Raw genomic sequence first — 13652 nt, 5'->3', positions numbered from 1 at the left:
ATCATAGTGGTGAACTTTATCGTGGTCGTCCTATGAGCTACACTCTGCTAGGGAGGGGGGGGAGGGTCATGGGGAGAGCAACTACACATGCATGGGTATGGGCCATATGGCTATGGCTATGGTTATAGTAACGATACTCGATTGTATGGCTCATACGACCATTTCGATATGATGGATAGCTTATCGGGAGCAATGGGGTCCATGAGCTTGGAGGAGTCTGTAGGCTGCAAATCTACTTATGACTATGGGGCTTCTGATTATGGTGTCCCTTCTGTTTATGGATACGATGATACAAACCCGTCTTCTAAGAGTTCGCAGTACTATGGGGATAATGATGGATCTTCTGTGAGCTTGAGTTCTTAGGATGGCAGCACATCTATTTATGAGGGTTATGATGGTTGGGGTCATCATCATCAGAGTGTCCCGATTATGCCTCCATTTGGCTCAAAGACAACTGTTATGTTGGAGACAACATACCAATATCCTTTCAATTGTATGATCCTATCACTATATGATCCAACACCAGCACCACGACACCCACCAGGGTTTCTTGACTCTATTCCATATCTCGTTCACATTACCCCGTCATGGGAGCAATTTTCTATCCATAGATGATGCCAATTACGGAGCTCTGGTTTCTTTGTACGTCAACAACCATCAGCATGAGATGACATGGAGTGGCTTCAAAAAAATAATTGAGCGTAAGCTTGAAATTGTAGCCTTTGGGCCTTGTATCATAGTATCACAAAACACAAAGCTAACAGATCCACCGAGGCATAGTACTTGATATTGAGTATTGACATGTACTTAGTTGTATACTTGTAATCGTATACTAGTATTTTTTTAATGAGGTTTATCACTCTATTGTCATTGTGCATATTTACGTTCGTTTAATTGTTTAAAATTAAAATAATGTTATAGAATCCCAGTTAGACCCGTATACAGTCTAATATGTGCCAATCAAGAACACCAATTTGGATGAGGTTTTAGGCAGAACGAGTCATTCCACTATTGTTACTGACATTAGATTAGAGTAAACACCAAGTTTCAACCCAAAATGACAAAAAAATCCCCTAAAATGGGAGGGCAAAATCTACCAATATTTTGGCAAAACCTCGCCGAAATATCGAAGAGATTTCGCCCTTTTGGCCGGTTCGCTAGGTAGTGAACCGGCGATACTAGGCGAAATATCGCACCTTGGTTATATCTCGTCAATCTAACAAAATTAAAGGCCGCAGCAAGAACAATTCTCACCAAAGGTAACGAAATTCAAATAAACATCTCAAGGAAATGAGATTTGCTATTCATCTTCAAGATCTAAATCGGCTTTTGTTGCTTTCATGCAGTACGGTGTTGTTCAGGAGGCAGGATTTTTAATGGTTTTGAGGTTTTCTATCTGAAGATTCAAAGCTTTAGAATATAGAACACTAGGATTCTACAGAAGCTTTTGAATGGTGACCTTGTGAGGGAGCTTTATGGTGCCAAGACAGAGAATACAATTCTATGGGAGATCAAGTTAATGGAGCAGCAGTCAAAACCACCAGAAAATACGTGTGGAGGGGCTCTTATGTAGATAGACAGACAGCTTTGGAGTTCCAACAAAAAAACTTAAAAGATTATTTCCACCATCTTAGGGCACACTTTTACAACATTCAACATGTCCCACATGAGGAGAATCTTAGGTCAACTTATAATCTATTCAATTAGATCCTATTACTGAATGCATCATCCAAAAGATAATCTATGGAACAAAGAGAATTTACAGGACAGCTCAAACTATGAATTGCTAGTAATAATACACCAAAGTAAGTCTGGAGAATAGTCCCTGCACTCTCTGCACCAGAAGGGCACTAAGTAGGGGGAAGAAAAAAACTGCAGTTCCTGCCGGGTGGAGTAGACTACTACAAATACCAACACACAGCCTCATTTATAATGTCACAATATGGCAAGCATTAGTGCTGAATGAGTCTTAAATCTATTAGTCCCCAGTTCAACAGAGATTTGCATGTGTCTGATGTAAAAGAATACCCCGTAAAAGGAAAAGGCGCAAATAGAACCAGCATGTGCCACAGCAGAGGCCCCTTCCTGGAAGATGAGTGCCTCCGAGAGCTCAACCATCGAAATGATATCTAGAAATGACATCTAGACTAAGGAACACAATGAAATGAACTTCAAACACTTATCAACAAAGAAAAAGTGCTACAAATGCTTACAGAAAGACGTGACTACATTTAAATAAATAATAGCTCAAAGGTAGGCAAATCGCTTTCCACATACTTCTGTTGGCATTTAAAAAGTGAAACTATGGAATTCCGAACTCTACCTTGGTTGTAATAACCACCATTTCTGCCAGCAGGAGCATCAGCAACATTACAGCATTTGAGGATGACAACAGTCTCATGGTTTGTGGATTTTGAAGCCAAATATTCTTGGAACATAGCTCTGAGAAGGCTTCTGCGGCTTGAGATGCCCATAAGTCATCAAGAACAGGTGAGGAAATGTAGTTCCAAAATACGCTCCATCAATATCTATGCATAATGAAGGAAACAACCAAACAGACCCAGCAAGAAGGAGGAAAGCATACAAAAGCAGCCACCTAAACGTTGACAATCTGGGCATCAATTGCAGCAAATCAAACTTTGTGTGCATGGGTGGTGAGTGAAAAAGGTTCTGTTCATGCATTAGGAAACTAGTAACCACCAAATACACGTCAAATGGTACCAAAACTCTCCACTCCAACAGCCATGTTAATTACCCCCCAAAAAAAACTTATATCATATTTAAAAGGGTTAATTTCATGTAAACCCCATTTAGATACATCATATAAATAACAATGTTTGACCCCATTTTGAAAAGAATATCAACCACACCCATCTCAGTAGACCATTTTATCTCTAACAACCTTCATTTTCATATAAATAACAATGTTTGACCTCATTTTGAAAATAATATCAACCACACCCATCTCAGTAGACCATTTTATCTCTAACAACCTTCATTTGTAGTATGTTAGCTGAATTTATTAATTATTTTGATAGATGAGTAATTTAGGATTTATGAATGGTATTGGTGGAACAAGTTTTTTGTATAAAGGGTTAAATATATAAGTAACAGGAGAACATCTTCTAGTATTTTATTGTATTTGTCTTATGTATTAATCTTCTATTAATTTATTACTTTAACTTCATATTCATTTTTTAATTGAAATAATATAACTCATGGCTGTCAAGGCGCACCTAGGCACCTAGGCCCATTTTTGGGTCAAGGCAACCTGGTGTCAGCCTTGGTTTTGTCACCCTCTATCGTCTCACCTTGCCTAGTCGCGTTGACACCCATGATATAAATTCTTGTTCTCCTCCTTGGAACGGCACTACTTACCATTAATTTTTTACTGATTTATTACTTTAAATTCATTTTTTCCTTATCTTAAAATGAACAGAAAACAATTAAAACATAAAATAAAAAAATGTGAATCCTCCTCCCTAAAATAAAACACCACCACCCACCATGATGTCAATCTCATCAATGACAAAATCACAGCATTCGATGAAGAGTAGAAGGATAAACTTAAACAATGGTAGTTTTAGGAATTATGTGAAATATAACCAGGTAATCCTCATCACTCAAAAAAATATATTAACAGAGTGGAGTAGTTTGATATTTGAACAGAAAAATGGAGATGGTATATGATATTTTCAGAACAGGGGGGAGGGATATTATATTATACTATGTTAAAATGGAAGGAAACTGAAATTCACCCTATTCTAAAAGAGATAATTCTAGTAAAATATCAGCCAAGTTTAATGAATACCACAGAAAATGAAAAAGGAAATGGTTTCATGCAAGAGGAACAAACATAAATAGAAGGATACTGCCTTGGTATTTTGACCGTGGGTAATAGATATCTTCACATTTGGGACAGTATATCTTCACAGTACTTGTCCGAGAAACATCTGACTGACCAACAGGAAGACAAGGCTGTCCACAGCAGTAAACTCTAGGGCATCTCCCAAAGTCATAATTCTTGTACTTATCCAACTGCACACATTTCCACAGGCAAATCTTAGCCCATCAAAAAGAAAACACCATTGGAAAAATCAGCAATAAAAAAAATGATACAAGAAGGGCCCACACCATTGCAGCCAATCCTTTGCTAGTTAATATGTACCGAACATGGATCAGCCCATAGAGCATCTCTGCTGCTGACTCAACCAATTCACTTTGTTCTTCCGTGTATATATCTCCTGTTAAATCAAGCATAAAAATACTTCTTGTGAACAGATTTCAATCAAAACATGCATAAAAATGACTTCTTGTGAACAGATCCCCAATCAAAACAGCATGTGAAACTTTTGATAGGAAAAAAACAGTGAAATTGGAAGGCAGAAAAAAGCCGACCCATTTAGTTGGGACAAGGCTTATTGTTGTTGTTGTTGAAGGCAGAAAAAACCAGAAACCACATGCTATTCCCAATGGCATACAAAAGGTGAAGAAGAAAACACCAAAACCTAACACATGTTGATGAAAAATGGACAAACATACTTTAGTAGGTGCATGAACGAATGCATTACCTTCTAGACAATCTGGAATGGAACATGAATTGTAAAATTATTAGTTGCACCAATATAAATGAACAATATGTCCAGTGAGGGTAGTATAAAGTGATGTTACACACATCGAATGTGCTAGAATGCCACTGTTCAGGCACATACCAACCACTGATTCGATCTTCAAAGCAAAAGCAGAAAACAGCAGGAGCAACAAACTCACAAAGCAAAAGAAGGGAGAGTTGAAGCCCCTAAAGGAAGATTTCTGCTGCCATTCTGGTCATAATAGAAGCATTCATCCCTATACTTGTGAAACAAGACCTTCTTCTGCCCTCTTAAAAGGAATTGATTCCATGTAAATATGGGTCATCACTGATTCAATCTTCAACGGACAAGCAGAAGACAGGAGGAGCACAAAAACTCAAAAAGCAAATGAAAGGAGAATTAAAGCAGCTAAATGAGAATTTGGAGCCCTTCTGGTCAGAGTGGACTCTGAAGCAGTCGCCCCTGCATTTATAAATTAAGAGCACTGGGTTTTCCGAATTAAAGGATCAACTCCATGTCCAAAGATCACAAGCCAGTACCCCTGGTCAGCAAAATAGGTACTCAATATATTGCATTTGGAGAGGCAGATAGATAGAACTAACAGTTCAATTTGGAGCCCTAGCCATATTAAGGAGGGCTACTTCCACAAGGGGCCGCAGGCAGGCGGGAAGGGGGGGTGTTGAGGAGCGGGGTTGAATAATAAAGGCTATTTTTTCAACGATGCCTCATATTAATTTAGAATACATGTCAGACATCCTCCGAGATTACATGATTTTGGTTACTCAACAAGCGGAACATACTACATGAGACTTTGAGCAACCTACCATAGATCAACTTGATTAATCCAGACCCAACATGCTTCCTATTCAATAAACTTCATGAGAAGGAACAGTTAATGTTTCCCTTGGTCATCCAGGAAATTATCGGTGGAAGCTTACAAGAGATACTATGTTCATTTAAGTAAGTCGCTAAAACAAAAATTAACTTTACGTGCACTTGTGTGCAACACATGAATGGTTTTCCTGTGGTATTCGGTGTTTTACCTGTGTTGTGAAATAGTTGGCACAGTGGAACAGCTGTGTTGCATCATGATGGTATAATTAAGACACAGACATGATTAACAAGAGAGAGAAGGGCAATATTTGAAACATGTGCATTTAGATCAGTATAACTCCCACGCCCTTCGTTTGGAATCTAGTATGTTCTCTTCGTTCTTCTTCTCTTCCCTTCCTATTTCTGGCTCACTTCAATTTGACGAGGGTTCTAGCTATTGATGGCTTCTATGGCTTTGGGGGAAAGCCATGAGGGCTATTGTTTTGAACTCTCCAATTTGTTTGGAGTCTAATCTATTCTCTTCGTTCTTTATCTCAATCTTGTGATGTTACCTTCTCTTGCGTTTGTAGTGCTGCTACGTAGGGCCATGTGCATTGTTACTAGGAAGATTCTCATAGCTCCAATCGAACGGGAGACTGCATCAGTTTAGATGGGGCCCCTCTGGTCCACTTCCATGGTTATTTTCTAGTCTGATTGTATGCTATGGGCCACTTGTTCTATGTAACTAGTTTGCTATTATTGTTGCCTTTAAATAGTTGCTTGGCTCGATGTCTTTTAGTTTGCTTCTTAGTTTGGCTTTTGGCCACTTATGCTTGTGAAATTAGTTTGTTTTAATTGTTGCTTTTAGGTAGTTGTTAGGCTCAATGCCTCTTAGGCTGCTTGTTAGTTGAGGCCGCTTTCTCGCTTTTTCTGGGCTTCGTCCTTTGTGCTCTTGTATATTTTTTTTTTTTAATTATCTTTGGTAAAGAATTATTTAATCATCCCAAAAAAAAAAAAACTCCCACGCCGTAGTACATTCCTTGCCAAGGATAGATGTACACCTAAAAGGAAAGGCATATGAGACTTTTCCTCATGCACGAATTAACTCTGGATATTAGAACCCTTAACGGAAATTACCCCTTTACCCTTTTGACCCACTTCCCTACTCCTTTGTGCAAATCTGCCCCCAGCACTGCTGCCGGTGGAATTAAACAGTCAAAAAACTTTCCCAGCATCACTACCAAATCTTACAGAGATGTGGAGGGGAGGGGAGGCAGAGCTGAATGCTGGGCTTGGGAGAGAAAATCCTGCACTTCCTCTCTTGTAAACAGGTAAGACTTACCCACGCTTTCATGAGAATTGCCACCTCTCGACAGTTTTCTGTTGTCTACTTCGTCCGATTATTTGATTCTTCTCCCTCAAGGTCTATAGATTGCCAATTACCATAAAACTAATCTGAAAACCTAAATTTCGGTGGCAGATCCTCTTGTTTTTATGTATTGCAGTAGACAAGGGGTCAACCAGACAAAGTTGGATTGTTGTTGATCAGTAGAAGCGTAATATTGTCATTCCCAACATAAAATAAACAGCAAGCTAACACCCATTAGTCAGACAGGGGTCTATTAGTAATTGAGCAAAATACCTGTGGTGTAATAGTAATTTCACCCAGTTACTATGGATGTTAATAGTTTCCTAAAAAGTGATCTAATACCAAGGGTCACATTGGGCATTATGAAAAATTTTCATACGTCACATCAGCCACTCACAGATGGAATTACTGGCGCTGGTGTAACCGTAAGACTTATCAAGCTGTAGGGGGTTTGTTAATAATTCGGTATAGTGTAGGGGACTAGGGTTATAACAATAATTTTGCCAAAGTAAAAGGGGGGTTACTAGAAATGGCATAAATTAATGAGGCTGGGTGACATTCTCATGCTTCCCTTTTCTGATTTGCTCTCTCCAACATTATTTCTTTGTCTCTATTTTGATGCAGACAGGGGTTCAAATAACCCTCATTGTGCTGTGTTGATATATAAATTTACTTTGCCCTTCTCGAATGGATCAAGCTTTTAGGTGAAATAGTAGAGACACAGTATCATGTGTTTGAACCCCAACATAAGTGCATGCCAAGATGACATTGCCCCACACCTATAGCCCAAGATCACATGGTGCACGTGGCCAAGATAACATGGAACCTAGGGAGAAGAAATTTCTGAAAGAAAAACCTTTTGATGAAGCACTTATTCTGCCCTTCCATAGCAATAGCGTTTAGGTAACAGTAGCGAACATGTTGGTAGTTGGCCCACCAGGCAAGGATATACCCAAATCCAAGATTAAGTGGCAGATTAGTAAATATTTAAATCTTTACAAGGGCACACTGGCAATTTGGTAAATTACAAAGAATCTTTAGGGAGATATATGGTAGACAAAACAGGAAGGATATGATGGGGATTTAGAATTATAAGGGTAATCCTGACCATCAGATAAAATAAGGATAAATAAGAATTAGCAATGGGAAAGGGAAATACTCGGAAACAAACATGTAAAAGGCATTAGAAGTTCAACAGTGAGGTCGAGTTCAAAGTTTAGCCAAATGAACCATATGAAAGCAAATATGTAAAAGGATGAAGCACAACCATGAGGTTCTCTTCCATCTTGGGCTAACAGAACAATCGGATGGCAGTTTCAATCTTTGAGAGATCTCTCTTGTCTGAAGGGTTTTCATTCTGAAATTCTGGAGATAGCAATACCCTAAAGCCTCTTTACCACACAAATTACTGGTTGGAATAAGCAAGCAGAAGAGGAACTAAAGAGACCTGAAACCATATCTGGTGGTAGGATAAGAATAACATCCGAATCAGCCCTGCAATTCAAAGTCCACATTATTTCCAGCTACCAGATAGTACAAGTAGCAATGCCCAATGGAGGTGAACCTAAGCCACAATATGAGGCAGGAGGAAGAGGAGATGAGAGAGCAGTACATAATCATGAGGGACTGTTCCTAACTTCCTATGCCAAGACAGGAGGCAGGAAGGAAGAAGAAAAAGCTTAATTAAAAAAAAAAAAAGTTATTGAGAAACAATTTAATCTTCAAAAAGGACATCTTTCCTCAATTAATTGTCAACACTGTAAACTATTGGGTCACCCAGCTTGGCATTTGTGATGTCACTGTCTTTACTACATCATCACCTCCTTCTGTAGATCTATGCTATGAGAAAATTTCATGGCCTTTCTCTAATAATGCTTCCTTGTGTATTGCAAGAATATGTGATGCCCAACTAAACCACTGCAGGTGCTCCCTTTTTTCTGGTATATAAAGGTGTGGAAATCCTATGGAAAAAGGGAGCCTTAGGGGCTCAACTTCTCTCCATGCAGCAGTTGATGCACTTTCTGTAGCAGCCAGTTATGGCATTTTTCTGACTTATACCTCTATTACTGTGTTCGCTAATCGTATCTCACTACTGGATGTAATCCACAACCTTCTAAACCATGGCCCTATGATCTGGTACCCCACCTTTTGGATGCTATAAATATGGGGGCTAGATCTGTGTTTTATGTGGATGACTCTGTGTCTTGTATGAAGCTACTTTTCTCTACACTTGTAGGCAGTAGCTTGTTTTATGTTTCAGTTGCAAGTTGTGGTCAGCTTGGCAGCAAAAAAAAGGTGACAGACAAAGATAGAGTTAGAGAGCAAATCAGATGAGCAAAGAGAGAAAAGGTCACACAACCATTCATACCATGTCGTCATAGATAACTCAAATTCATCAGCAACTGGCAAAAAAAAGGATGATTACAAGATTATTTAACATTAAAATAAGAGACGACTCGGCCAAATAATCCTAATCCTTGATTACATTCAGACTTCTAACTTGGACTGTAGACTGAAATATAGCAGGACTCAAAAGCATTAAAGGGCAACAAATAGAGAACTAAAGCAAAATGCATCAATAGAAACTGGGTGAGACTAAAAAGGTAATGGTGACAAGAAAAAAGTGGTACACTGGTAGCAAGGGCCTACAAACCAACGAACCAGCATAATTTTCTCATATTGGACTTAATTTAGGCATAATGCAGTCATATACAAATCAAAATTCTATACTTTGCCTCTGACTCCGGCAGCACAAACAAATTTTGCTTCTGATAAGAAAACCTTAAAGGTAAAATTGATGATATTGCCATAAAGCAACACTAATGAATCAGTGCAAAGCCAATAAAAAACCAGTAATCAGCATCATACAGCACAAATCATTGCAAAAGAACTTGAAAAAACCCCAAAAAAAAAAAAAAATGCTTACCACGAGGATATTCATATTCAACATCCAAAATCAGATCAAGTGCATAATCATAGTAAGGAACTTGACTGCTCAACCCACAAAGGTTAAAATCATCTTGGATGTACTCATCATCAACTTCACAGAAGAACTCATTTCCACGTAGATTGCAAAACCACGAGATCCAAGATGTATCTTCGCCATCAGACCCACTGACATCAGATTCTTCACTGTCTGTTTCAGATTCCTCTGAAGTTATGTGAACAGCAATTGCATCAGTAAATTAGCAAGAATAATATTCAAAAGCCTATATGCCAGAAACCCTGCATATAGTTGCAAGTTGATGCTTAGCAGAAGAACGTCATTCACTCCCAAGGATGACAACGGACCACTTAAACCAAAAGCCTCGTACATAATGCACAATCGAAGTAACAGATAAGCTTTCAACTGAAAAAAAGAATATCATTATACCATAGTTGTCACATTGTATAAACGACGTGTTGGAGTAGGGGGAAAAATCAAAGAGACACCAACAAGGCATCAACGCATTGCCTGGGGACCAAGGGAATTGTCCAGCATGGGGCACAGGGACGCCTAAAATATGCCTTGATAATTATGATAATGTTCAATAATGTCTAAGGACTTGCTAACACATCACCAACAAACTAATAATGCTCAAAACCCACAGACAATATCCCTCAAGAAAAATAAATATTTGTATATATTTATTATGTGAACCTGTTGCATACACACAACACCATGACCTCCCAAATGAGAAAATATTTGAAGATGGTTACAAGTTACAACTCAGCCAAAAAAACGAAAAAATTGAAGATGGCTACCATAGCTACAGAGAATCAACAAATTGGTTGACTAGCATCCAAAATATGTTCCGAGAGACCAACTCTATTTCCATTCATTCATTGCTAGAGAGTCCCTGAGACCAATTCTATTTCCATCCATTCATTGCTAGCGTCCCACTATTCCAGTTTCATTATATCAAAATGGTATCTAGTTGTTTTGCTATCTAATTCTACAATAACCACGGAGAAAATTCAAAAACTACTTCCATTTTGGGCACAATTTTTGAAGCACATTATGTAATATCTGGCCCCAACAACCCGAACTCAGTTCCTAAACCCATAACTTCCATGTCCAACCAATTTGAGTCTGTCCAGCTGCCTACTTCCAATTGAAGTAGGTTGAGATTTCTGAAGTATCAACCTCTGAACTGTGACAGATCAGTCAAAGCCTCAACCAATACCAACAGTTCTTCCTCCAAAAGAGCCAAATTTGTACTCTGTGAACTAGATTGGACACCAGTTGAAAGCTCACGCATTCAAGCAATACCAATACGTTTCTCAGAAGCATTGAATCCCATCTAACCATATTACACCATAACACCAAAAAACCGTCGCCCCTTAACCACAAGACGTTAAACCAGAACAGACTAGCACTAAACAAGCTCCCCCCCCCCCTTCCCCTTTCTCTCCGACGCCAAAACCCACAAAACATGAAAGCCAAAGGTCAACAACCACAAACTGAATTTTCAAATCTAACAAGCAAAATACCTTTTCAACAACAAGATCCGATGAAGAAACAACAAACGCACAAGTACACTATCAAATTACACATCACAGGCACCAGGGTACTAACTAATTGAAGCTAAAGGAAAATAAATGAAGGTGGAGAAAAGAAAAATGTAAAACTGACCGTCTGAACACTTGGTCTTGGGGAGAGACGCAGAGCGAGTGTCCCTATGATCAGGCGGTGGCTTACCAGCTGAGGATGACGGAACAGACAACCTATCCTTGTCCTTTCCGCTCAATCCCTTAGACGTCGAAGGAGATGATTTCTCCAGAACCTTGTCTAACGCATCATTTATCCGCTTGCGATCGATAGCACCGATCTCCGACCTAGATACGCCTCCTCCTCGTTCTCTGTACATGTCCTCCCCTTTTCTCTCTTCGATTCCACTCTCTAATCTCACAAATATTCCTCAAACTCCTCTCAACATAATGATAACAAAGCCTAAATTTCTGGCAAAATAACAATAAAACGCTTCAAATTAGAAAGGAAGAAGCTTGATGATTATCTGATGAAAGCAGAAAATCGTGGAAAACACTGAACAGGTTAGGGTTTAGAAGGGAAAAAAAAGGAGCATTGAGAAGCTTTTCGGTTTTGAAGGGAGATAGAGCGAACCCTTCTCTTTATTCTCAGCTTCGTTTATTTCTTCTGCTTCGACGACAGAACGCCAGAACAGAGAGAAATAGAGAGAGAGAGAGAGAGAGAGAGAGAGAGAGAGAGAGAGAGAGAGAGAAAGAGGGTGGGAGGGTGTGAAGCTTCAGGAAGTTCGCCCTCTCGGCTCCGGCAGGTAGCGATTGCCGACGGGAACTTTAGTAAGTCACCCAGAGCATTATAGCTTAAGATCCCAGCTTTGGAATTTTCAAAAGAAAAAATAAAATATAAAAATTGGTTACCGTTTCCACCTGGATTAACAAACTCATCTATTAATTAGTTGAGCTGTTGGTTTTGTTTTGTTTTATTTTTTTCCCTTTTTTTTATTCAATTAATTAATAAACCAACAGTAACCTGGAAAGGGATTATCCAATGGTTTTGGAGCCAATTGGAAATATCTGGTTTTTTTTTCTTCAAAATGAACCGGGCCACTGAGACTTTGGTCCAACCACCAGGGTTTTTTTTTCCATATTGTTTGACAAACCGGCATCGTAGTGGATGTACCTCTAGCACAGTGGTGGCAGCCTCATATGTAGAGATAGTAAGTTCAAGATGGTCATGGCTTCGAGCCTTTGCCCTTACCAAATCTTCTATCTTCCCCCTCTAGGGCCTATGAGTCCCAATCGCTATTACTAGTTTGATAATGACCAAAAAATTAGACAAACAGACATCGCAAAACCATAATGAACTTTATATCTATTGTCTTTATTCTTAGAATTTTCTCCAATATAGGGAGAAGGAAGTGTTAATATTTCATTGGAAAGAGTGCCACATAAAAAAAGGCCCTGAAGAGCTCTGCCCATGTTTGATAGACTGTTTATGTTTATTTGCAAGAGAAAAGGAGGTAGGATAGTTAAAAATGTGGGACTCGTATGAAATGAGGGTAAGGGGATTAAAAAAATAAGGGGAGGAAAAATTGAGATAAAAGTAGAATATGTAGACTCTACAAGCTTATAAATCCTGCCAAAAAATATGTGACATTTTCTAAGTATGGGGTGGAAAAAAGTGGGTGTTACATTATCAAATAAGTTCCTTAATTTATGCATGCTTGTTTGTTCATTTTCTAAGTGAACCAAACAAACTCAATTTTTAAGATTTTATTGAAATTAATACAATTTTTTCACTCCCTTTTGTCTACTTATTCGTCAAAATTAGAAGTTTTTTTTATATAGAGAGGGGGTAACAGAGAATAAACTATTTTACATAAGAGTGGATTTGCCCCTAACCCCAAGGAGATTGAACTCTTAATGTCATATTATAAGGCGGTGGCCTTTGCCAACTGAGTCAACCCTTTGGAGTTTATCCACCCCCATTTTATTCCATGAAAAATAAAAGACTTTGAATGCATCCTTATCCTTTAAAAAGAATATATTTATGTTGGAATATTAAAATGACTTTTCCAGTGTGAGATTTAAAATATTTTTGTGTTCTACAAGGAAGCATCATAAATGATGTTATTTCCTAATAGATACCCAAATAGATAATATGTTCTAGAGATTGACTTGTTTGTTGGCAAAAGATGTTATTTCATAATAAATACCTAAATAGCTAATATGTTCTATAGAATGAACACAAATACAAATACAAATACAAATGCAGTCATATCTCTTCCTTTAATTTTGACAGAACATGAGGACCACTGGTCCTCCAATATATCTTCAAATGGAGATTTATCAATTAAACTAACTTATCAACAGATCATGAAACAACGTTTCATGTACAATGATAATCAATATGC

At 38.4% G+C, this 13652-nt stretch overlaps 1 protein-coding gene across 4 annotated transcripts; it reads right to left on the bottom strand.

The window, feature by feature from the left end:
• Positions 1-220: 220 nt before the first annotated feature.
• Positions 221-12134, bottom strand: LOC149029175 (casein kinase II subunit beta-1-like). 4 transcript variants are annotated; one of them, XR_016170845.1, is made up of 6 exons: positions 11390-12134; positions 9701-9925; positions 4135-4244; positions 3873-4038; positions 2324-2528; positions 221-2147 (listed from the first exon to the last, which is right to left on the bottom strand). XR_016170845.1 is itself a non-coding variant. In XM_089140909.1 (6 exons), exons 2-6 carry the CDS (start codon positions 11622-11624, stop codon positions 2398-2400), a joined length of 867 nt encoding a protein of 288 aa, XP_088997035.1. In that variant the 5' UTR covers positions 11625-11715; positions 11879-12134; the 3' UTR covers positions 221-2397. The 4 variants fall into 4 exon arrangements, 2 of the variants coding, with proteins under 2 accessions (XP_088997035.1, XP_088997029.1); XR_016170846.1 differs by having other exon boundaries at positions 221-2129; XM_089140909.1 differs by having other exon boundaries at positions 221-2528; positions 11390-11715; positions 11879-12134.
• Between the last annotated feature and the right edge of the window lie 1518 nt (positions 12135-13652).

The sequence above is a fragment of the Hakea prostrata genome, chromosome 1, assembly GCF_041222555.1.
Source record: "Hakea prostrata isolate BN-2017 chromosome 1, UWA_Hpros_2, whole genome shotgun sequence".
NCBI classification, from domain to species: domain Eukaryota; kingdom Viridiplantae; phylum Streptophyta; class Magnoliopsida; order Proteales; family Proteaceae; genus Hakea; species Hakea prostrata.
This window is presented reverse-complemented; position numbering and strand designations above follow the sequence as displayed.

What these genes read in the sequence shown, in the direction of transcription:
- LOC149029175 (XM_089140903.1), bottom strand. Translation starts at nt 11,624, where the DNA reads ATGTACAGAGAACGAGGAGGAGGCGTATCTAGGTCGGAGATCGGTGCT. An exon ending in CAAGACCAAGTGTTCAGACG is followed by an intron (nt 9,926 to 11,389) that starts GTCAGTTTTACA and finishes ACATAACTTCAG; the next exon opens with AGGAATCTGAAACAGACAGT. An exon ending in GCAAAGGATTGGCTGCAATG is followed by an intron (nt 4,039 to 4,134) that starts GTGTGGGCCCTT and finishes AAATGTGTGCAG; the next exon opens with TTGGATAAGTACAAGAATTA.